Source organism: Carlito syrichta, unplaced genomic scaffold (assembly GCF_000164805.1).
Source record: "Carlito syrichta isolate Samal-C Ts95f unplaced genomic scaffold, Tarsius_syrichta-2.0.1 Scaffold153566, whole genome shotgun sequence".
NCBI classification, from domain to species: Eukaryota; Metazoa; Chordata; class Mammalia; order Primates; family Tarsiidae; genus Carlito; species Carlito syrichta.
Window position 1 is genome coordinate 377,259 of NW_007097662.1, and position 24,499 is coordinate 401,757.

The 24,499-nt window shown below is 41.2% G+C and overlaps 1 protein-coding gene across 1 annotated transcript in view; it reads left to right on the forward strand.

Annotated features, from left to right (window-relative positions):
* DYNC1LI2 (dynein cytoplasmic 1 light intermediate chain 2) overlaps positions 1-24,499 on the forward strand; it is a 133,522-nt gene that overhangs the window by 99,582 nt on the left and 9,441 nt on the right. Inside the window, exon 14 of the mRNA XM_008050651.1 lies at positions 21,695-21,871. Within this exon, the coding sequence (XP_008048842.1) occupies positions 21,695-21,871 (177 nt within the window). The remainder of the gene's footprint in view (positions 1-21,694; positions 21,872-24,499) is intronic.

Genomic DNA, 24,499 nt, shown 5'->3' on the forward strand with positions numbered 1-24,499 from the left:
AATAATTGTCTTCCATAAAACTGGTCCCTGATGCCAAAAAGTTTGCATTAGCACATGCATTATGTTGTTAAGTATTAAAAATTTATGTTAAAGGTAGGACGCTTGCCAAAAAATGAAAGTGAATGCAATCTCCAAAGTTCAACTCTTAACTTTTCTTTTAGTTGAGATAGGGTCTCACTGTTGCCCAGACTGGTCTTGAATTTCTGGGTTCAAGTGATCCTTCTGCTTTGGCCTCCCAAAGGGCTGGGACTACAGGCATGAGCCACCACACCTGGCCTTCAACTCTTAATTTATGTAGGACTTTAGTATTTAGTATTCTTTTTATTTTTTTGAGTTGGAGTCTTACTCTGTTGCCCAGACTGGAGTGCAGTGGCATGCTCCCAGCCACCGCAGCCTCGACCTGCTGGGTTCCAGCGATCCTTCTGCCTCAGCCTTCGATTAGCCAAAACTACAGGCATGCGCTACCATACCTGGCTAATTTTTTGATTTATTGTAGAGATGAAGGCTTGCCAAGTGCCCAGGCAGTTCTCGAACCCGCGGGCTCAGGCAGTCCACACACCTTGGCCTCCCAAAGCGCTGGGATTATAGGCTGAGACACCTAGCTCGCCGGCTTTAGGATTCTAAAATAGCAACATTATTTACACAGCAGAACCCAGCTTGAAACATCTGTCAGGGACCCTGGCTGAGTAGGCCTCTCTGACACAGGCCACACTCAGCCCAATTAAGCTTCCTGAGGCCCTAACAACCTGAACCTTTCTGTCCTCAATGGAAGACAGCACCTACAGGGGTCTGAGTCAAGCACAACTTGATGTGCGGTATTAGGCCAGTGGGTTGCACGTGGGGGCATGCACCTTGTGGCCCTGTGATGCAGCCCTGGCCTGCCTGTCCTCCTCCGTTTTCTTCATGACCACCTTTGGGGCCTTAGACAAATCTCCTGGGCCATGTGTTGGAGGTGCTGCTTGTTCTCATCTCTCTCTTTCTTCTCAATAATAGGGAACTTATTTGCCTCCACCCCTTGTCTCCTTCGCTCAACTAATTGCTACTGGCTAATTAGTCCTTCCTGCCAGCCTAGGTTGCTTTAGTTGCTGAGGGCCTTCTCTGTCCTTCCAGAGCAGGTAGTTTTCTTTTAATTATTTGCAACCCTCAGATCTTAGCTTCACACTGTTTACTTAGCTGGAGAGAAACAAAGAAACTAAAGATCACATTCAAAGACATTGATTGAAGGCTAAATAATTTTCACCTGCAATTAGCTCCTTTGTTTCAGAACCAAAAAGTATTTGCTCCTTGCTCCATTGTCTCAAGGGAGAGGAGTATAATATTTGAAACTTATCTTCCTCATGGGATGACCTCCCTTGAGAGGGAAGAACTCATGGATTATTTTTCTTAGAAAAATTAAGATATCACTGTAACTAGATCCCTTTGAGAATGAGTAATCATGGCTTTGTCAGAGACCCTCTCAGCACTGGCCACCCCAAGTCTCACGCTGTTCTTCGAAGAGAAAGTATACAGTAATGATTTTTCCTGTGGTCAAAGGTGTGGGAAGACTCTGGATAGGTTATATGTTAGATAACTCATATAGGTATAGGGAGGAACTAGCTTTGAGACCTTGGACAAACCTTCTGGGCCACATGTTAGAGATGCTGCCTGCTTCCCGAGTGAGTATGAAGATCAGAGATAATGTGTGGACTGTACCCAGCACAGAGCCTGATATTATCCTTACATTATTGATGTTTTCTAAGCTCAAGCCATTGTTACTCTGAGGTGTCTGGCATTGCACAGCTATTTTAGCTTCTTTACAGACCATATAACGTGGCTTCTGGTCTGGGAGCTTATGTTCTAAGGTGATCTGTCATTTAATAAATGCTTATATATAAAGCGGCTTAAAACCTCTGGTTTCAAGGCTCAGAAAGATGATGGGGAAAGGGCTTGTGTCTCTTCTGTATTTCTGTCTCCAGGACCCCATCTTAATGTCCCCCGTTAGGTATAAGAATGGATCTGGTTTCTGAGAACCCTCTCTGGGTTCTGTGCTCTGCACATCCTGAGGTCTTCCAACAGAAGCATTGTGCCTTTTGGGTCTGTGGCTAAATGCAAACCATGTCTCATATTTCAAATATTTTTTCAGTAACTGTGGGAAGAGAGACATTTTCATTTTGAATGTGCTAGAGTTGATTAGAACTTCATCTGATTCTGAAAGCACTTTGGTTCCTGCTGGGCGTGTGTGTGGTTGCCACTCAGCTTTGTAGGCCTTTACTAGGTTAACAGGGTCCTTAGTAGTTGCTACCTTGCTGGGTAAATGAGCTTCCATGTTTTACTCTACAAATTGTGCATGACCTGACAAAGTTGAGTGTTGACCAGCATGTGTTTTTTGTGTTTCCCAAACCGGTTCCCTCCAGATATTGCTGTGCAAAATGTTAATAGGTGTGCTGGGGGCGGGGGGGAGGGAATTCTGTGCTTATGTAACATCCATACATCAAATCAATGTAAACGTTACTGTGAGGCCTTTCAGAACTGTTAAGATGCTGATATGCTCTGAGTACCCCAAGACCAGGGATATAATTAAAGTGGAAATAGTATGGGGCTTAGCATGAGATAACCCAAAACTGTGTGTCTGCAGGAGCCATAGCCATGCACTTGTGTGTGGATTGAGGGCTGCTTCTCTGTAATGGAAAAGGTCAGTCTGCATCAATAGTTTTAAAGTTTAAAAGCTTTCTCTGAAGCATAACAAAGATTTTCCCAGTGTGCAGACCAGAGTGATGATTTGCAAACTACTCATCATAGAACATTAGTAGTATAGGAGGCTATTAACAGGTGTTCTGTTCATTGGTCAGAAGACTTTAGGAGTCACTACTAATGGGAGCATAAACATTAAAACAGAGGTTCTTTGGTGAGAGACTAGATTCTCTACCATCCTTCTGCCTTTCCCTCCTCCTTTTCCTCTAAGACCACCCTAGTACAGTGTTGTCCAGAAAACTTCCTAAAGCTTATGCTGCTGCCCAAGCCCTCAGTGACCATCCCTTTTCCAAACCCAGTGTGTACTTTTTGTCTCAACACCTCCCTGGTCACTGAACCTCTGATATCTGGTTAGTTCTTTGTCTTTGTGTGTATAATAGGGTGTGTTGTACTGAGACCCTAAACACAGAGAATCTCCAAGTGCTGCAGAGTGATCAGGGTTGCCAAAGAAGTTGTCCTTCATTGTGATTCCAATATATTTTGGGATTGAGCACCCTGAGAGAAGCCATATTGTAGGAGAGGAGGAGACCAGAGTGCCAGTGAGGAGCCCTGCCCCTGGCAAGGAGAGAGTCAGGCTCTGTGGGTCTGACCTAGTGTCAGTAGGAGGGTGTGTGAACTCAGCATGAAGTGTGTGGTTGAGCCCAGGCTTGGGGGAACTGGGAGGCTGCTGAGGACACACCCTACCCCCTCCCACTGTGGAGTCTGAGGGACTTCAGGTTATACAAGTCATGATTAAATTTGGATATACTCTGCTTGGTTCTACCAATAGATTTGAAGTAACTTATCTTGTAAACAAATATATATATTAGGAATTTAAAAATCAGGAATATATATAAAGATGGGAGGAATCAGGACCAAGATAGAAAAGGAACAATTGCTCCTTGGGAGTTTGTTCACTGCTACATTCCTAGAGTTAATATGGTGCCTTGCGCATAATAGACGTTCAGTTAATTTTATCAAAATAAAGGAATGATACTCACCTACATATTACTTTTTAAAAATAGACTTTTAAAATTTAAAGGCCAATGTTCATACCCACTTAAATGACTTTTTTTTTCTTTAAAGATGGGGTCTTTCCTTGTTGCCCAGACTAAAGTGCAGTGGCTGTTCAAGGGTGTGATTGTAGTTCATTGCAGCCTTGAACTCCTGGGCTCAAGCGATTCTTCAGCTTAGCCTCCTGGATAGCTGGGTCTACAGGTGCATGCTGCATCGGCAACCTTGGTAACTTTTGAGGATGTAGTGCCTGGAGGCTAATATGGGGACTAAGATTCCTTAAGATATTCCTTAAGGTACTCAGATCCAGTAAAAAATATTTTTATTCCCAGACAGATTAAGGCAGCATTCCTATATCAGTTGGGATAAGCTAGACAACCAAGGCTTAATTTTGTACTTATTTTGTTCCACTTGTCTTTACTTTGGGACTAAAGTTCGTGGAGCAACTACATCTTGGGCCTTGCTGGGCACCATGGCAAAGGTGAAGGGAGATTGCTGTAAAATCTCACACTGGCAACAAAATCTTTTACCTGAAAGAGACACTCTTGGCAGCTTATGAGCCAAAAGTAGTCCCACACAAATTCAAAGGAGGTAGGGAAGAGCCATCTTATGTGCTGGGTGATGCAACCCAGATATGTCAGCATTAATGACTCCTACAATTCTAATAGCAGACTGTTTTCATAATAGGATGAATTTTGCTTTTGACTGTAAGCAAATGCAGGCAAAGTGCATTTAAAGCAATGGGACAGCATCACCATAAGGAAAAATACCACTTTTATTAAATGATTTCTCAACTTTTCTCAAACAGATACCCGATTAAGAAGCAAAGAACAACAAAGCTGGAGAGGTATTGCATGCTTGTCATCCCAGCTACTTGAGAGGCTAAAGCAGGAGGATCACTTGAGCCCAGGAGTTCAAGTCCAGCCTGGGCAACATAGTGAGACCTTGTCTCTAAAAAAAAAAAAAAAATTCAGCAACAGTTTGAGCTTAGATTCTCTGGTATTTTGTGTCAGTGATTAAGACCGGATTCTAAACTTCTCTGGCTAGCACTCAGAGAAGCAGATGGTCATATTTCTGACTCACCCTTTTGTCCATCTTTCTCACTGTCTTTACAGTTGGTCCTGCATTCACCTTTCTTACTCTGCACAGTGTATCTCCAGAAGTGATGCTCACATATTTCTAGATGATATAATGGATTCCTTTTTTAGATGGAAAAACAGTGAAGATAAGAAGTTTTTGACTTCTCAAACAAGATTAAATTTGTACTAAAAAGAGAATTTCCTTTTGTGAAACCAGGCTATAATTGTGCTGCCTATATACTATTTTAAAAAGTCTTTATTTGTTGAAAGTTTGGGATTCATTTTACATACCCAGTTTTGATTGTTATTTATCAGTGTTTGTGATGCTGTTATGAAACATGATTCATTTTCGGCAGAGGTTTTCTGGTGCAATATGAGCTAATGTGGGAATGTAACTTATTTATGGGTGCCTTTGACTCTTGTGCAGTGCTGAGAGGCCTATGGGCTATTGTTACATAGGGTCATCCAGATTTGTGTTGTTGTGGACGCCTCAGTTGGGTAGAAATGGGGTCTTGCTATGTTGCCTAAGCTGGCCTTAGACTCATGGGCTCAAGCAATCCTCCTACCTTGGCCTCCTAAAGTGCTGGGATTACAGATATGAGCCACAGCACGCAGCCTAAACAATTTTTAAAAAATACTATGTTTTTTGCATGTTTGTATATTTTGAATTGAACTTCATTAGATCCTTTGATAAACTGGTAATCAAGGAGGGTTAGAATTTTGTTCAATCTTTAAAGATGATAAGGACACTGCCTTCCTGGGGGTCTTTGCCATCACGTTAGCAAGAGTGAGGCTAGCCTTTTCATCAGGCCCATTCCCTCGGCTTATAGTGCAGTGGTAGCCAGGAAATAGGTTTGTGTGTTATCAAGGAAACTTTGAAGATGAACTCTCCTGATAAAGAAATGGGACCAACATAGACTTGTAGAGTGGCTTGCATTTTCCATTAAAGTTTTTAATTTCATTTTAAAATATTCATGAATGGTTTCAAAACAAATAAGGATTGGTTTTTAGAGAGCACTAACATTTAACTCACAATAAACCTGGAAGTTTTCAAAAAGTGGTCATAGAATATTTAAATTTTTTCTCATTAAAAACACACATACTCTGTAGAAATTTTGAAAAATACAAGAAGTCTAAAAATAAACCTATCCACATTCTTACCATATAGATGGAGACACTATTAATATTTTGCTATAGATGCTTTCTAAATTTATAATACATACATGTGATATTTAGATATATGCAGTTATATATATATCCAATATGCATATGTTAAAAGGTATACACATATATAAGTATGCATATTTCTTATACATGCAAATACTTACATGAGTGTTTATTTAAATTAAAAAAGGGAGAATCTCTCTTATCCTTGTACCTTACCTGTCTTAGTTCGTTTAGTGTTACTATAAACACTACCTGAGGTTGGGTAATTTATAGAGAAAAGAGATTTATTTGGCTCAAGATTTTATGGCTGGGAGACAGAGCATCTGGTAAAAAGCCTCAGACTCTTCTGTTCATGGCAGAAGGTGAAGGTGAAGGAGAGCTGTTATGTACAGAGATTCCTGTGGAGAGGAAACCGGTGGGAGGAGAGAGGTACCAGGTTTTTTTGTTTGTTTGTTTTTTGAGATGGAGTCTTGCTCTTTTGCCCGAGCTGAAGTGCAGTGGAATGATCATATGATCATAGCTCACTGCAGCCTTGAACTCCTAGGCTTAAGCAGTCCTCCTGCCTCAGCCTCCCAAGTAGCTGTGACTACAGGAATGTGCCACCAGCCCTGGCTAATTTTTTTCTTTTTTTGTAGAGATGGGGTATTGCTATGTTGCTCAAGCTGGTCTTGAACTCCTCTGCTTAAGCGATCCTCCTGCCTCAGCCTCCCAAGTAGCTGGGACTACAGGTGTGCACCATTGTGTCTGGCTTTTTTTTTTTTTTTTTTTCCAAATAGGGGATATCCCTTTACAATTTCTGTATATCTGATAGATGAAAATATATCTCAGTTTGCATTTTTTTTTGTTTGGAGTGAAGTAGAGCATCTGTTTTGGTGTTTATTGGTCATTTATTATCCCCCCACCCTCACCCTCCAGCTCTGGAATATTGCAGACTGCTGTGGCAGGAAAGGAGCATGGTGGAGCTGTTTGTGATTCTTTTTTTTTTTTCTTTTCTTACTCTTTTTTTCTCTTTTAATTTTTTTATTTTAAAGTTGTGGGGTACAATTCAGGGTTAGGTATACAAATGTTCATTATGCAGGTACCCTTGTTGATGAGGTGTGCCCCCCTCCCCCAGCAGATTCCCACTATTTCCAATCTCCACCCCTCCCCCACCAGCAGTTTGCTGCTACTCCCAATCCTTTTCTTATAGTATTACAATAATTGTTCAAGGTCCACTTATGAGTGAGAACATGTGATACTCAGTTCTTTGTTTCTGTGATACATCACTCAGTATTATAGACTCTTAAGTTCATCCAGGTTGCTATGAAGTTCATGATTTTGTCCTTCTTTGTGACTGCGTAATATTCCATCATGTATTATGTGCCACACTTTTTTTTATCCAGTCCTCTATTGATAGGCAGCACGGTTGGTTCCCTGTTCTTGCTACTGTGAACAATGCTGTGATAAACATACGTGAGCAGGTATCTTTTTTATAGAGTGTTTTGAGTTCTTCCAGGTGTGTTTCCAGTAGGGGGATTTCAGGGTTGTATAGAAGGTCGATTTTTATATCTTTTAGGAATCACCACACTGTTTTCCACACAGGTTGTACTAGTTGATACTCTCACCAACAGTGTGGAAGTGTTCCCTTTTTGCCACATCCTCTTCAGCATCTGTTGTGTTTTGGGTTATTGATGATGACCATTCTGACTGCGTTAGGTGGCATCTCAGTGTGGTTTTAATTTCCATTTCTTTGATGACTAGTGAGGCTGAGGATTTTTTCATATATCTGTTGACTGCTTGTATGTTTCTTTTGAGAGATGTCTAATCATATCTTTTGCCCACTTTGTAATGGGACTGTATTTTTTTCTTTTTGACACGTTTGAGTTCCTTGTAGATCCTAGATGTTAGGCCTTTGTCAGACATACAGTTGGCAAATATTTTTCCCCAGTCTGTGGGCTGTCTCCCTGCTGTCTTGATGCAGGAAGCTTGTCAGTTTGATGAAGTCCTACTTCTCTATCTTATCTCTTATGGCATGGGCATTTGGGGTTTTGATCAAGATTTGATTACCAATTCCCATTTTCCTAAGAGTGTCTCCTGCATTCGCTAAGGTTCTCATAGTTTGAGGTTTACATTTAGGTCTTTGATCCATTTAGAGTTGACTTTTGTGTATGGGGATAGGTAGGGGTCTTGTTTTAATCTGCATGTGGTCAGCCAATTTTCCCAGCACCAGTTACTGAATAGGTTTTTTTTATTGTTGGTGTATAGAAATGTGACTGACTTTTGCACATTTATTTTATACCCTGAAACTTTGCCAAAGTCCTTTATTAGTGCAATGAGGTTTTTGACAGATTCTCTTGGGTTTTTGAAGTATAGAATCATGTTGTCTGCAAAGAGGGATAACTTGACTCTCTCTTTTCCTATTTGGATACCCCTGATCTCAATCTCTTGTCTGATTGCTCTAGCTTGGACTTCCAAAACTGTGTTGAAGAGGAGGGGTGAGATTGGGCATCCTTGTCTTGTTCCAATTTTCAGGGGAAATGGTTCCAATTTCTGTTTAGCTGTTGGCTGTGGGTTTCTCGTATGGCTATTCTATTTTGAGGTATGTTCCATCTATGCCTAGATGTTTGAGGGTTTTTATCAAGAAGGGCGCTGAATTTTATCAAAATCTTTTTCCACTCTAATGATATAATCTTGTTTTTGTTTTTACATCTGTTGATGTACGTAATTACGTTTATGGTCTTGAAGATGTTGAACGAGCCCTGCATCCTGGGGATGAAGCCTACTTGGTCGTGGTGGATGATTTTTGAGATGTGTTGTTGAATCCGGTTTGCTAGGATCTTGTTGAGAATTTTAGCGTCTATGTTCATCAAGGATATTGGCCTGCAGTTCTCTTTCTTTGTTGGATCTTTACCTGGTTTGGATATCAGTGTGATGTTAGCTTTGTAAAAAGATTTGGGAAGAGTTCCATCTTTCTCCATTGTCTGGAATACTTTCAATAGGATTGGTATCAGTTCCTCCTTATATGTTTTGTAGAATTCTTCTGGAAAGCCATCTGATCCAGGGGTTTTTTTTGTAGGTAGTTTTCTTATGAACATAGTCATTTCCTGGGTTGTTATTGGTCTATTAAGGGTCTCGATTTCTTCTTATTTCAACCTGGGAGATTGGGTGATGAAAGTCCTGCATTTTCTTTAGGTTTTCAAGTTTGTTTCCATACAAATGTACATAATAGCCTCTGATAATCTTTTATATTTCTTCGGGGTTAGTTGTGACTTCATCTTTTGCATTTCTGATTGTGTTTATTTGGACTTTTCCTCTCTTTTTCTTCGTCAGTCTAGCAAGGGGACCATCGATCTTGTTTATCCTTTCATGTTTATCCTTTCAAAGAACCAGCCTTTTGTTTTGTTGATTTTCTTTTTTTTTTTTTTTTGTATTTTTGTCTTCTATGTCTTGAATTTGGGCTTTTATTTTGGTGATCTAGACTCTTCTGCTGAAGTTAGGGTTTCGGTTGTCTTGCTTTTCCATCTTCATTAGATGATTTGTTAGGCTGTTAACTTGTGATCTTTCCATCTTCTTCATGTGTGTTCATAGAGATATGAATTTCCCCCTTAGTACTGTTTTCATGGCACCCCAGTGGTTTTCTTCTTTTTCATTTGTTTCCAGGTGTTTTAATTTCTGTTTTGATTTCCATGTTGACCCAGGAGTTACTTAGCATCATGCTGTTTGGTGTCCATGTTGTTGTGGGTTTTGGAGAACTTTGTTGGTATTGATATTTATTTTTATTTCACTGTGGTCTGAGAAGGTGCATGGCAGGATTTCAATCTTATGAAATTTGTTTATACTTGATTTATGGCCAAGGATGTGGTGATGAGTAGAATGTATATTCTGTGGTTGTTGGGTGGAGTGTTCTGTAGGTATCAATTAAGTCCATTTGGTCAAGCGTCACATTGAGGTTCTAGATCTCCTTGTTGATTTTTTGTCTTGATGATCTGTCTAGGGTTGTGAATGGGGTATCCAGCTATGATAGTATTAGAGTCAGTATCTTTTTTAAGTTTACCTAGAAGCTGCTTTATGAAAATTGGTGCTCCTATGTTGGGTGCATATGTATTTAGGATGGATATTTCTTGTTGATGGATTGAACCTTTTATCATTATGTAGTGACCTTCTGTATCATTTTTAAATTTTTGATAGCTTAAAGGGTATTTTGTCTGATATTAAGATCGCAACTCCTGCTTTCTTTTGTGTTCCGTTCACCTGAAAATTTGTTTCCCATCCTCTTACTTTGAGTCTGTGAGTGTCCTTTCTGGTGAGATGAGTCTCTTAGAGACAATATATTGTTGCCATGAGATATTTTATCCATTTTGCCATTCTGTGTCTTTTCGGTGGTTCATTTAGTCCATTCACGTTCAGGCTAATTATTGAAATGTGAGAGTTTATTCCCGTCATGAGGTTGTTATAGAGTTTGTTGTTGTTGTTGCTATTTGTTTGTTGTCTTTTTTTTTTTTTTATTTTGGGGTTGATTCATGTGTGTTTTCAGTCTTTTTCCTGCATTCTTGTGAAGCGTGTTGTTCTTTTTTTCCTTCTGTGTTTTCAATACTTTCTTAAGAGTTTCTAGAGGGGGAGGCAGTGTAAGCTCTTAGGGATTGAATGTCTGGGAAAGATTTTAATTCTCCATCACTGATGAGGCTTAGCTTAGCTGGGTAGGTAATTCTTGGTTGAAATTGTTTATCTTTGAGAACTTTGAAGATTAGGCTCCAAGCTAAATCTGCTGCTAATTCTAATTCTAAGGTAGGTAGTGTGACCTTTTTCTCTTGCTGCCTTTAGGATTTTTTCTTCTATACCTACTTTGTGTAAGAAAATTACTATGTGTCTAGTAGTTAGTCTTCTCATTTGTTGTCTTGCAGGGGTTCTCTGATTCTCTTGTATTTGAATGGTCACATCACTGATGAGATGAGGGAAGTTTTCTTGGATAATTTCATGGAATGTTTGTTCCAGGGTGGTCTCTGTCTCTCTATCTGCCTCAGGGATTCCAATTAATCTTAGGTTTGGCCTCTTGAAATAATCTCTCATCTCTTGGAGGTTTTGTTCTGTCTTTTAAAGCTTATTTTTTATGTTTTTTAACAGTTTGGGTTAGTTGCATATTTTGGGCCTCAAACTCTGAGATTCTTTCTTCTACTTGGCTAATTCTGCTTTTCATGCTTCTCAGTTTGTTATCTATTTCATCCACTGTATTCTTTATTGCTGTTTTCTCAGTTATCAACTCCTTCATTCTTTCCTCTTGTCTTTCCTCAATTCTATTTATTCTCTTTATTAATGTCTTGATATCTGGGTTTATGGTTTGAGACCGTTCTGGGGGCTTTTCATTGTTTGCATTCCAAACTCTGTATTCTCAGTGTCTGACCTCTTAAGGGTCTGTATGAGACCCATATTCATTCTTCTTTTGGTTTTCCTTCATTTGCTCAGATTCCCCCCCCCCCCTTTAACCTCTTCTTTAATTCTTTTGTTCAGAAATGAGGGGGTAGCTTTTACTTCTGTTTGTTCAATTTCTTGTTCTTCCTTATATGGATCCTCTGGCTTTGTCAATCCTGAAGCTGGACTCTGGGTTGGGTGCTGTACTTTTTGCAGTTTTGAGATTTAATGGGGGGGGGGGCTATGATTCAGAAACTATCTGTAGATCCCAGTATCTGCTGACCGATGTGTGGGTCCCCTGGAACCCACTTCCCACTGCCTTACAATCTGTACATGCAGTGGGGGTATAGCTTTGCTCCTGGACTTACTGCCTGTCCTGTCTCCCACTCAGATCTGATGTGTCTTTGTCTGATCCAGTGTGGGGGAGGAGCTTCTGTTGTCTGAGTTTGATGAGTTTACCTCTAGGTCCCAAGTTGGAGGCTGGATGGAGCTGGGCAGGGCAATTCTGCCTCAGGACCAGGCAGAGAAAATGGCTCCCATCGGTGTTTTCTCACCGGTGGTGGGGCTTCTCTCCAGCTTTTCCTGATCTTCTGTCTCTAAGAATGGGATCCCGGGTTCCAGCCGCTTTGCTGTCACAGGTGATGGTTTGGGCTGGGTGTCAGGCAGTGAGAATCAGCTGTATTCCACAGGCTTTTCTCAGGAGAGTCTGGAGAACAGCAGACAATCCTGCATGCCAACTCTAATCTGGGAGGTGGGAGTAGGGGAGTTGCAGTCACATCTGGAGGAGAGCCCCAGGTGCATGAACCCAAGTCTCCTCTTAAACTTTCACTCACCCACTCACACAGAGAGTCTTTATGGCCACTCACTTTTGCGGGGACTCTCACAGTCCGACCTGTCCTGTTGCCATCTTGCTGGAAATCCTGTTTGTGGTTCTTAAAAACTGCTGCCAGAGTTTGCAGATATCTTAACTACTCCCCCCCCCCCCTTTTTTTCTGAGTCAGAGTCTCACTCTGTCGCCCAGGCTGGAGTGCAATGGCATGACCTGCTGGGCTCAGGTGATCCTTCCACCTCAGCCTTCCAGGTAGTTGGAACTACAGAAGTGGACCACCACACTTGGCTAATTTTTCTTGACTTATTGTAGAGATAAGGTCTCACCAAGTTGCTCAGGCTGGTCTTGAACCCCTGGTCTCAGGCAGTCTTCTCGCCTCTGCCTCCCAAAGTGCTGGGATTACAGGTGTGAGTCACCACGCCTGGCCCCCACTTCTATTTCATTGCCCAAACACAACAGCAGATCCTGGGTGTTTTTTGTTATTTTGTTTTGGTTTTTTTGAGTCAGGGTCTCACTGTCATCCAGAATGGAGTGCAGTGGCACAATGTGGCTCACCACAGCCTTGACCTCCTGGACTCAGGTGATCCCTCCACCTTAGCATCCCAATGCCTGGCTAATTTTTTTATTTTTATTTTTGTACGGACAAGGTCTTGCTATGTTACCCAGGCTGGTCTTGAGCTCCTGGTCTCAAGGGATCCCTCCCACTTCAGCCTCTCAAGGTGGTAGGATTACAGACATGAGCTACTGCACCCAGCCAGATCCAGGTTTTGAGGGGCTTGACACTCATACAAGTTGAGAAACCTATTTTAAGGAAGAAGATAGACAATTAAAAATACTGGCTGGTCACAGTAGCTCACACCTGTGACCTCAGCACTTTGGGAAGCTGAGGGGGGAGGGTTGCCTGAGAGCAGGAATTTGAGACCAGCCTGGGCAGCTAGTGAGACCCAGTCTCTACCAAAAAAAAAAGTAATAAAATAAATGTGTGTGTGTGTGTGTGTGTGTGTGTGTGTGTGTGTGTGTGTAACTACATTGTATTGAACAACATCATTATACAATCAGTGTGCTCTTATACTACATACATTGATTTATTGATGAATATGTGTATTGTTGCCGGAACATTTGTTTCTTCAGGCAGTTTCAGTGAGTTGGAAAGCAATTTTGTATGCCATTTTCTTTGGGGCTGTCAGACTCTGTCAATTCAGAACCTGTCAGATATACCAAGATGTGATCTAAAACATTAGGATACACAAAATTGCAACCTCCCACACATAAGTACTTGCTGTTTGTAGAACTGCTATAGGTTTGTGCCCTTTGGCAAACCCTGGAATTCTGATAAATTCTGTTTTGTATGATTCCCTCAAAGAAGAGAGAAAAAGCGTATAGTGCTTTTTTAGTTGCACATACCACATTATTGAGTATATTCCTGGTGAGGCACAACTTTCATTTAGGCACTGAAGACAACAGAGTTCCTCACTTACAATTTTATACACTTGATGATCTGAAGAATTTCCCACAGACATGCTCTGGCTCCATATGTTTCAAATCCTGTGTTTCCTTCCCTATTCACATACTTTTAGTTGGGTGTTGTAGGCATTTATCTTGTGAATTTTGGGGCCTGCTCCTTTGTCATGTTGTCAGATCAGTCTATGCAGTGCATATCAGAGCATATCTGCAAGTCATTCCTACACTGGAAGAGCTACAGTAACTTAACCGTACATAGAAGTGACAACTAAACCCAAATTTAATATACACCTCACTCACCTTCCAAATAGCTGAATCCCCAGCTTGCCCACTGCTATCCCATCATCACCTAGCACAAGGAGCTGTGACACGGAGAGGAAATTGGAGTGGAAGTAGGAATATTATAATAACTTAATCAACCAGCCCTCTGCATTTCCCTCCCTTCCTGCTTTTTGATGTTGCCAGTCATAGGTAGTCACAGTTGTGGAAATCTGACAGCCTTTTAATATTTTAATTTACTTATCAATTACAGAAATATTTACCCTGGATCTTGGTAGGTACTACATAGAAAGGGCTCTTTCCAAGAGCACCTATGATCTCCTGACTAGCAAACACAGCAGCTTTTCCTTATTGACATCTTCTTGGACATCTCTGTATAATTTTTACATGTGACATTTGCATACTGCAACATTGTTATAAGTTGAATTACTCTGGCTCTTTGGTTGCCTTGAAGTTGTTGGCTTCCAGTATAACTTTGTCTGAGTCCTTATTTTCTTCTTGCTTGATAGGTAGTTTTTACTTTGGCAGCAATTGTCAGATTTCGCTGCACTGGAGATAATTTTGACATTTTGCTATGTCAAATGTCAGACCAAAAAAAGTATACTACTTATAATGGGCAGAGTATTAGAAACTATCTAAACTGCTAATAGGATTTGTCTAAATGGATCTGTCTAAATGTGTGGGTGTGAATATTTATCTGTTTACCCTAACTATATGTATAAATACTATAAAGCTAAAAATAACATATATTTCTATTTTTGTGGAAATGCCTGTGGCTCTAATATTTAGTAGAGGTAGATTAGAAAAAAAGATGTATAATACGTATTTTATGGTTTAAAACTATATAGGTATAGATTATAGCATTGTTATTTCCTTATATTTTCATTTTGGTTTTATTTTTTATTATTATTATTATTATTATTTTGAGTTGGAGTCTCACTCTGTCACTCAGACTGGAGTGCAGTGGCCACTCGCGGCCACTGCAGCCTCGACCTGCTGGGCTCCGGTGATCCTTCCGCCTCAGCCTTCCAAGTAGCTGGAACTACAGGCATGCGCTACCATGCCCGGCTAATTTTTGATTTATTGTAGAGATGAGGTCTCGTCAAGTTGCCCAGGCGGGTCTCGAACCCGCGGGCTCAGCCAGTCCACTCACCTCGGCCTCCCAAAGTGCTGGGATTACAGGCTGAGCCACCGAGCCTGGCCTTCATTTTGGTTTTAAACATGACCATTTCAGATATGCAGAGAAGACAGGTATTTTATGGATAAGAAACTAAAAGGAAAATAATATAGTAAGGCAGTAAGAACTAAAGATACTGAGGATCAAATCTTGGCTATTAAATCCTGGCACTGCCTCTTGTTATCTATATATATATATCAAAAGACCTTTATTTCCTTATCTGTATAATGGGGCTAATGTCTGCCTCATCGGGTTGTGTTGGGGATCTAAGTGATAAAGAATGAGAAGTACCTATACAGTGTTTGATTTGTAGGTACTTGTCAGTGAGTAATAGGTAGTTTTTATTAATATTATCAATTATAATGTTTTATAACAAGAGGTTTTTACTCCCTTAATGTATTATTTGTTGCTGCATAACTAATTAACCTATAACTTAATGGCTTAAAACAGCAGATCTTTATTATCTTTCTGTTTCTTTGGGTCAGGAATTTCTGAATGGCTTTGCTCTGGTTCTCTTAGGAAGTTGTAATTAAGCTGTCTCCTGTGTCATCAGAAGGCTTATCTGGGGCTGGAGGACCCAGGTCCAAGATGGCTCATTTACAAGACTGTTGGCAGAGGTTTTTAGTTCTTTGATAATTGGACTTTTTTTTTTTGATTTGGAGTTTCACTCTGTCGCCCAGGCTAAAGTGCTTTGGCACTCTCACGGCCACTGCAGCCCCAACTTGCTGGGCTCAGGTGATCCTTCCACCTCAGTCTTCCAAGTAGCTGGAACCACAGGCATGCGCCACCACATTCGGCTAATTTTTATTTATTGTAGAGATGAGATCTCACCAAGTTGCCCAGTCTGGTCTCGAACCCGTGGGCTCAGGCAATCCTCTTACCTTGATCTGGGATTATAGGCGTGAGTCACCACCCCTGGCCTTGGACTTCTTGATAGGACTCTTTGAGTGTCTTCATGACATGGCAGCTGGTTTTCCCCAGAGTGAGTGATCTGGAGAGAGAGAGAAAGATAACGCACACCAGGCAGAAACCACAATGACTTTTTCAGCATAACCTGTGAAGTCATACACTTGTGAAATCATTTCTAAAAAAATAACAGTTTAGCTGTATTCACTATATGTCATAAGGATGAGAATACCAGAGAGGCATGAATGTTGGAAACCATCTTGGAGATTGACTGCCACTCTCAGTTAGTAACTGACAAGCTGAAATTCAAATCAAGGTTTTCTGGCTTTTCTATCACTGACATGTTGGACTCATATCCTAGGTGGTCATCTCATCCTGTCTGATGACTCCCAATTACATCTCAATTCTAGACCTCTCCTCTGAACCCACAACCCATATATCCAATAACCAGCTTGACTGGAAGCCAAATAGGCATTTCAACCTTAGCATGTCCAAAACTAAACTCTGGCTACCCCTGCCAACCCTCTATTCCTGTGGGCTTCTCCATCTCAGTGATGGCAATACTATTTATTCTTCTAGTTGTTCAGGCCAAAAACCTGAGTGTCCTGATTGTTTCCCCTCTTCCTCTCCCATCCTGTCATCTGTCAGAATTCAATCCTTGCCCCATCTGTGTTGCCTCCACCCTGATCCATGCCACCATCATCTCTCACCAGAATATTGCAAGGGCCTTTCACTCTTCTCCCAGCTTCTGCCCTTGTCCTCACTGTAGTCTGTTCACATAGTAACTGGTGGACCTGTTAAGACTCAAAGGAGATTGTGCCACTTCCCAGTGCTTCCATGGCAAGAGCAAGAGCCGCAGATCTCCCTGTACCTGAGGGCTCTCGGGGTTTGGCCTTCTCTCCTGTGATTCCCCCAGTGCCCTTCCTAGTCTCCTCCCTCTGTCCCAAATGCTCTTCCTCCAGGCAGCTAACTCCCGCTTCCAGGAACTCTTTCTCAAATAGCACCTATTCAGGGAGGTCTTCCAGGGGTGTTCAGTGTAAACTTTCAAATGCCCTTGCCCCAGTTACCTTCCCTGCTTCCATTTTTCTCCTTTGTTCTTATCACTGCCTAAATTACTCTGTTTTTTAACTTAAATTTTAAAACTTCTCCTTGATTAAGCCGGGAGTTAGAGAGTGGGCATTTTTGTCTGTTATGTTCACTCCTATAACAAATGGTGAATTAGATTTGCATTTTCTTGAAGCCATTTTTATTTTAATACTTAAGAATGTAGGTGTTACCTTCCCACACAAATATGGTTGAAGTTAGCATACCAGAAACATTTGTAACTCATCAGTACAGTGTGTTATTTCTTGCCCAAGATTACTAGATCCGATTACAGGGGTGAAAAAAAAAAAGGAAAGTTGAGGAGTTTCTTTTATGTGAGCTATTTCTTTTGTGTATTGATTGCAAGTTAGGCATGGACTTCAGATGGAGAATTAAAGTCTATGGTTTTTTAGAGAATTATAGGAAGAGTCATTGGAGAAGCACAACATGTATGTTTAAAGAGCCATATTTTTAAATTTTATTTTGTCCACAACTAAAAATTGTATATATTTATTGTATACAACATGCTTTAAAATATGTATACAATGTAGAATGACTCAACTGAGCTAATTAACATATGTATTACCTCACATACTTTTTTATGGTAAGAGCATTTAAAATTTACTCTCTCAGCTATTTTCAGAGTACAATGTATTAGGCTGGGCATGGTGGCTTGTGTCTATAATCCCAGGATCACTTGCTTCCAGGAGTTCAAGACCAGAAAGACACTTAATTTTGGGGGGTGGGGGGATGGGGCTATAGCAGTTTGAACAGAAGGCAAGGTTTTGTTTTTGTTTTTCTTTTTATAGAGATGAAGTCTCACTATGTTGCCCAGACTGATCTTGAACTCCTGGGTTCAAGTGATCCTCCCACCTCAGCCTCCCATAGTGCCTGGATTACAGGCCTGAATCACTGCACCTGGTCTCCAGCGAGACATTTAAAATTTACTCTCTTGCCAGTTTTCAAAATACAATACATTAGGCTGGGCATGGTGGCTCACATATATAATCTCATGATCACTTGAAGCCAGGAATTCAAGACCAGCAAGAGACCTTGTCTCTAAAATATATGTGTGTGTGTGTGTGTGTGTGTTTGAGTTGAATTCTCATTCTGTTGTCCAGGCTGGAGTGCAGTGGCATGCTTATGGCTATCGTGGCCTCAACCTGCCGGGCTGAGGTGATCATTCCGCCTCAGCTTTCCAAGTAGCTGGAACCACAGCGTGCACCACCATGCCCAGCTAATTTTTTTGTTGTTTATTATAGAGACGAAGCCTCGCCAGGTTGCCCAGGCTGTTCTTGAACCTGTGGGCTCCTCTCATTTCCACCTTCCAAAGTGCTGGGATTACAGGTATGAGCTACCATGCCTGGCTCTAACAAAATTTTTAAAAAATTAGCCAGGTGCGGCGGTGGTATATGCTTGTAATCCTAGCTACTGGGGAGGCTGAGGTGAGAGGACGGCTTGAGCCCAGGAGTTCCAGGCTGCAGTGAGCTATGATGACTGTACTCCAGTCTGGAAGACAAAACAGGACCCTGACTTTAAAAAAAAAAAGAATGCTATTAACTATGGTCACTGTGTTGCACAATAGATTTTTTTTTTACAAACGTATTCTTTCTGTCTAACTGAAAGTTTGTACCCTTTAACCAAGACCCATATCCTGAGTGAGTTGGCTTAGACAGAAATGTGAAAAGACTATATATTAGGAAAGATATACTGTGTAGAAGTTATTGACAGAGGAAAAAGCAGAACCAGCCTTTCTCATGTGAAGATACTGACAAACAGGTCAGGAATTGTAGGTGTGGGTCTTTTAGTGCCGCATTGCTGGTTGTGTGGCGAGTTACTATGCTTGGTGACTTGGGAATAGAGAGGTATGGACTGGCCCTGCCCCACAAAAGCTCTGGAGGCAGAGAAATGCGTAATGGTAAGTATAGAATGCAATCACAGGTGAGCAAGCTTTCCTAGGAATAAAAACTGGCAGGAGAAACAATCAGGGAACATGGGGAGGAGGTGGTGGCATTGAGTAGAGCAATGTTAGGAATGAGAGGGTCTTCAGCAAGCCAAGAAGGGCCCCAGAACAGCCTTGGATGCTGCAGGTGTTTTAATCAACTGGGAATCTTGTTAAAAAAGCATAATCTGATTCTGTAGATCAAGGAGATGAAGCAGAGACTCGGCATTTCTTACAAGCTCCCTGGGGATGCTGATGTCTCTGACTTTAGAGGAGAGGTTCCCCAGCCCCCGGGCCATGGACTGATACTGGTCTGTGGTCTGTTAGGAACTGGACTGCACAGCAAGAGGTGAGTGGCTGGCAGACGAGTGAAGCTTCATCTGCATTTATAGCCACTCGTCATCGCTCACATTACTGCCTGAGTTCCGCCTCCTGTCAGATCAGCTGAGGCATTAGACTCTCATAAGAGCGTGGACCCTATTGTGAACTTCACATACAAGGGATCTAGGTTGCACACTCCTTATTAGAATCCAGTGCCTGATGATCTGAGGAAGAGCTGAGACAGTGATGCTAGTGCTGGGGAGTGGCTGCATTAGCAGTGAGGTTTGACTGCAGAGAGATCAAAATAAACCAATTGCTTGCAGACTCATCAAAACCCAGTCAGTGAGTGGCAAGTGAGTTGATGTACTACAGCTGCATCTGGTGGCAGGCTTTCAGTCAGAATTTGACACTTATTTTAGTCCATGCATGGCCTTCCCATTATTTTATTTACCATTAATGTCTGTACCTCTTTTTTAAAAAAGTGAATTGTATAATTATTTGATTATATATTATAATGTCTTAATTGAAATAAAGTACACAATAAATGTTATGTGCTTGAAACATCCTGGAACTCTTCTTCCCTCCCACCCCCCTCGTCTGTGGAAAAATTATCTTCTATGAAACTGGTCCCCAATGCCAAAAAGGTTGGGGACCTCTGTTCTAGAGGAGCACAGTGCTGTCTGCCTATGTTTCCTTGACCTGTGAGGTGGAGGCTGGTCTGGAAACATGTCAGCACAGGCTTGTCTTATGGTAGGCTCCCAGATACCTGGTAAAAGGAATGGAGGCCAGCAGCCCAAGACCAATCTGGCTTTAGGTGCTTGAAACCACCTGACCTTTCCTTGATCATAGGGCCATTTACTCAGCATTTGGGCCTCCTCTTTCTCCTGAAATCTTTATTTGAGTTGGAGTCTGCCCAGGCTGGAGTGCAGTGGCAAGTTCACATCCACCACAGCCACGACCTGCTGGGTTCAGGCAATCCTTCCACCTCAGCCTTCCAAGTAGCCGGAACTACAGGTGCATGCCACTATGCCCAGGTAATTTTTTTTTGGTTTATTGTAGAGACGAGGTCTCACCAAGTTGTCCAGGCTGGTCTCGAACCGCTGAGCTCAGGCAATCCTTTTACCTCGGCCTCCCAAAGTGCTGGGATTACAGGCTTGAGCCACCACACCTGGCCTGAAATCTATCTTCAAGAGTTCACTTGGGACCAGGCACGGTGGCTCACACCTGTAATCCTAGAACTTTGGGAGGCTTAGGCAGGAGGATCGTTTGAGACCAGACTGGGTAACATAGCAAGACCTCTTCTCTACAAAAAAACTTAGCCAAATGTGGTGGTGCATGCCTATAGTCCCTACTCGGGAGGCTGAGACAGAAGGATTGCTTGAGCACAGGAGGTTGAAACTATGGTGAGCTATGAATGTGCCAGCCTGGGTGACAGTGAGACCCCTACTCAAAAAAAAAAAAAGTTCACTTGGTAATTTTAATGTTTGTTTGACTTTATAACCTCCAAACCCTGGGACATATTGATAGAATGTTACTTTGATCTTTCAGAAAGAAATTGAGTCTCTTGGTAGATTATAAGATGTTTCTTATTAGCTACCAGTCCATTGTCTTGTCTTCAAGTCCAATGATATATTTTTTAAAAGCATATGAATTAATTAGGCCTCTTGTTTTTAGAAACTCCTAACTGGGGAAGAGGGACTTATACCAATCATTCTTTTAAGGCCATCAGGGATCCCTTTTAAACTAGGTGACTTAAGTATCAGCCACCAAGATAGCTACAGATGGTATAAAATGGGCACCATTGGGTTTGTTTGGCATAAAAATTGTGATAGAGACATACATTAGAAATATGCATCGTCAGTGTCCACTTATTGGTAGCAGAGGAAGAACTAAAAACGTCAGAGATGTTTCTGCTTTCTCCTGAGGACCAACAGTTTACACCCAACAACCACACCACACCCGCATACCACACCAGATTGATTTCAGTGTGTGTTGAGACCTTAACTATTTACATTAGGAATTTGAACCTTTCATTAGAATCCCTTTACCTATTTTTATTTTATTTTTATATCTGTAAGTCCAGGTTTCATTGTATCATCCAGGCTGGGGTGCAGTGACATGATCATGGCTCTCTGCAACCTTGACCTCCCAGACTCAGGCAGTCCTATTTTTTATATAATAATTGAATCAGGTCTGATTTTTGACAGTTACACTGCTGTCCCCAGAGGAAAACTCTGTGGCTGTATATTGTTGTTCAGTTTTATTTAAGCATGGCAGGCACGTATGTCTGCAGATGTGTACTAAATATATACTTACATGTATGTTTCCAATTTTCTTCCTAGATTTTGGCCCTGATTGCGTTCATCTGCATAGAGACCATCATGGAGTGCTCCCCATGTGAAGGCCTCTACTTTTTTGAGTTTGTAAGCTGTAGTGCATTTGTGGTGACTGGAGTCTTGCTGATTATGTTCAGCCTCAACCTTCACATGAGGATCCCCCAGATCAACTGGAACCTGACAGTAAGTATAAGTCATCACTCTCTAGCTATGAAAGGATCAAACACTGGTTGGCTCCAAGGAAAAGTTGGAATCTTTACATCTCGTGTTGGTTCTAGTTCATTTTGATACTTAAATATTCCATTATAACTCAGTTGTGAAATTGTAAATTTCTTTACTAAGTTGAGGAAAACTACAAAATAAATTGAAACTTAACTAATGGTAGAAACATAACAAAATTATTTTGGCCCTTTTAAAGATATCATTTTATTTTTGTGATCATCTGAGAAGACTGGTAATGTTGATATTTGCAGAATATGGGAATGAAAATACAGTGAAGACATTTGCATATTTTTCAGACTGGACACAAAGGCCTTTTGCAAAAATATTGATTCTGGAAAAATTAAAAATATGAACAAAAATGCTAATAGCTTGCAAAGCTTAGGAATATTATTAAATTTAAAGCATCTGGGAGGACAGGGAGGGTTTGGTGGTTTGATCAGGATGTCTTGAGTGGAAACATGTCCTCTTCTCCCTGTGGTTTGGGTTCTTAGCTCCGTTTGGACACCCTCATCAATCACCATGGGAAACTTAGAGCTGGTCAGTCCCATGTTCCCTCCTGGACTATGTTACTTGTCCTTACTGTGCAGAATGAGAAAGGAATTTTAATATCATTTGGTTTTCTTCATATTTATTTGCAAATTAGCATGTGCAAGAGTTCAAAGGGAATCTGTCAGGGAGACACACACAAGCATAGTCAGCAGCCTTACCCTTCTGTGCTTGTGGGACGAGAATCCTGTGGGCACTAAGAGAAAGGGGGAGGAGAGTGCTGCTGGCCAGCCTCTCTCACCCAGGGTTGGAAGCCACACAGAAGTCACATGTGGCTCTGTCTTTCTTTGGCTGATGATGCGTGTGTGCAGGCACCATGAGAAAGTGTGGGCCTATGGGAAGCAGCTCAAGCAGTAACCTTGACTGGCAAGACCAGTCTCATGGTATGCCCTGGAACTTGCAGAGTGGACAGTCCTACCCACAGATGTTCTCTGTGTTGTCCTAAAGGAGGAACAATAAAAGGAGAGTTGTTGATCTTGAAAAATTGACAGCATTTGAAAACTTAGCTGGTTTTGTCTTAACATAGAAAGCTGAGAAAAATGTGATATTTACATTTAAGCTCTCAAACCTCAAGATAACTGGAAGCATTGTGTCTGCGTTTTTATGATAGTTTTTAATGTTGCAACTAATTTTAAGGAATTTTTTGTTACCCCTAAGAAAATAGTTATAGAATTGTGTTCTAAGTTGATAGTGTAGTAGGGAGATAGTTTAAGAGAACCTTGCAACTCCCTCCAACTAAAATGCATTCACCATGAAGGCAGGGTCCAGGTTAAGGTCAAGGTTGCCATCTTGTTACTTGGTATCGCAGTTGCCCAGTATTCCTAAGGCCTTCTCAATAAATGCTTGTTGAGGGAGAGGGGTTGGATTGGAAAACCCTTTGAAGAAGAACTATTTCACAAAGAAGTACCTGCTGGAGAAGTTAAGACCATAGGATTTGAGTGTGAAATAGACCTGGCTGGGTTCAAGTCTGAGGTGGCTTTTAAAGATTGTGCATTACTGTGGGCAAATCACTTAGAGCATGGTTAATCAAGTCTCACCATTGTAAAGCAGAGGTAATAATCTTTTTAAGCAGGTTTATTCTAAGTATAAAATGGGATCATGGGTATAAAGGCCCTCAAACTAGTAGGTGCTGCTGCCAGTATAACATTATTAATCTCACCTTGAGTAAGATTGTCCTGGCAGACTGTTGTTGACTATTAACCACACCATTGTCTGTAGACTTCCACTGGGTTTGACTTTACTCTCTTAATCCTGTTTTGTCAATTTATTTGAAAGCCATTAATCTGTTAAAAGACTTCATGCTTTGGATTTCTCCATTATTCATACTGGCCTTTATATCCAGAAATACCTATTTAGTGAACTTTCTAAATTCTGATTTTTCTGTTTTAATCAGGAAAAATTTTCCACTTGTTGGCTACCATATTACTGGTCTTATTGAAGTGGATCTCTTCCACTGGAAAGTTGATATTTGCCCTTTTCCTCTGGGTGATGGTGGCTGGGGCCTGAGGCTGGGTGGTGATGTGATCACTTGAGGACACCTTCCTGTCCTTTGGGATCCATTCCAGAATTTCCACCCTTTTGAATCAAATGAAGACTGTAAACTTATCCAACAAATGGGTATGTACTTTACATGAACTTGAGCTTATGTCATCTATTCTCTAAAAGGGAAGAAAAAATGAGTTTCTGAGGATTGATCTCAGCTCGTCAACTCGCTACAGAAGGGTTGTCCTTGGCTGCATTGTGTTTCTCTAACAATGTGATGGGAGTATATGGAGTATTTTTGTCCCCAACTGAGACCATCTGATGAGTGAAATAGGATGTGATTGGTATAGATTTAGAAACAGGGGTCATTCCAGGAGTCCAGGTTGACATAAATATAGATGAGAAATGGTAAATAAGGAGGATAATGCATAATTTTCTGTAAGTATAATTTGATGTAATTTGGAAGATTCTGTTAATGTCAGGATTTTGGTTTTGGGTTTTTAAAAAATGAATTATGGGACTTATTCTGCAGTCAATTTCCCTTCCCTTCCCCCTTCCTCT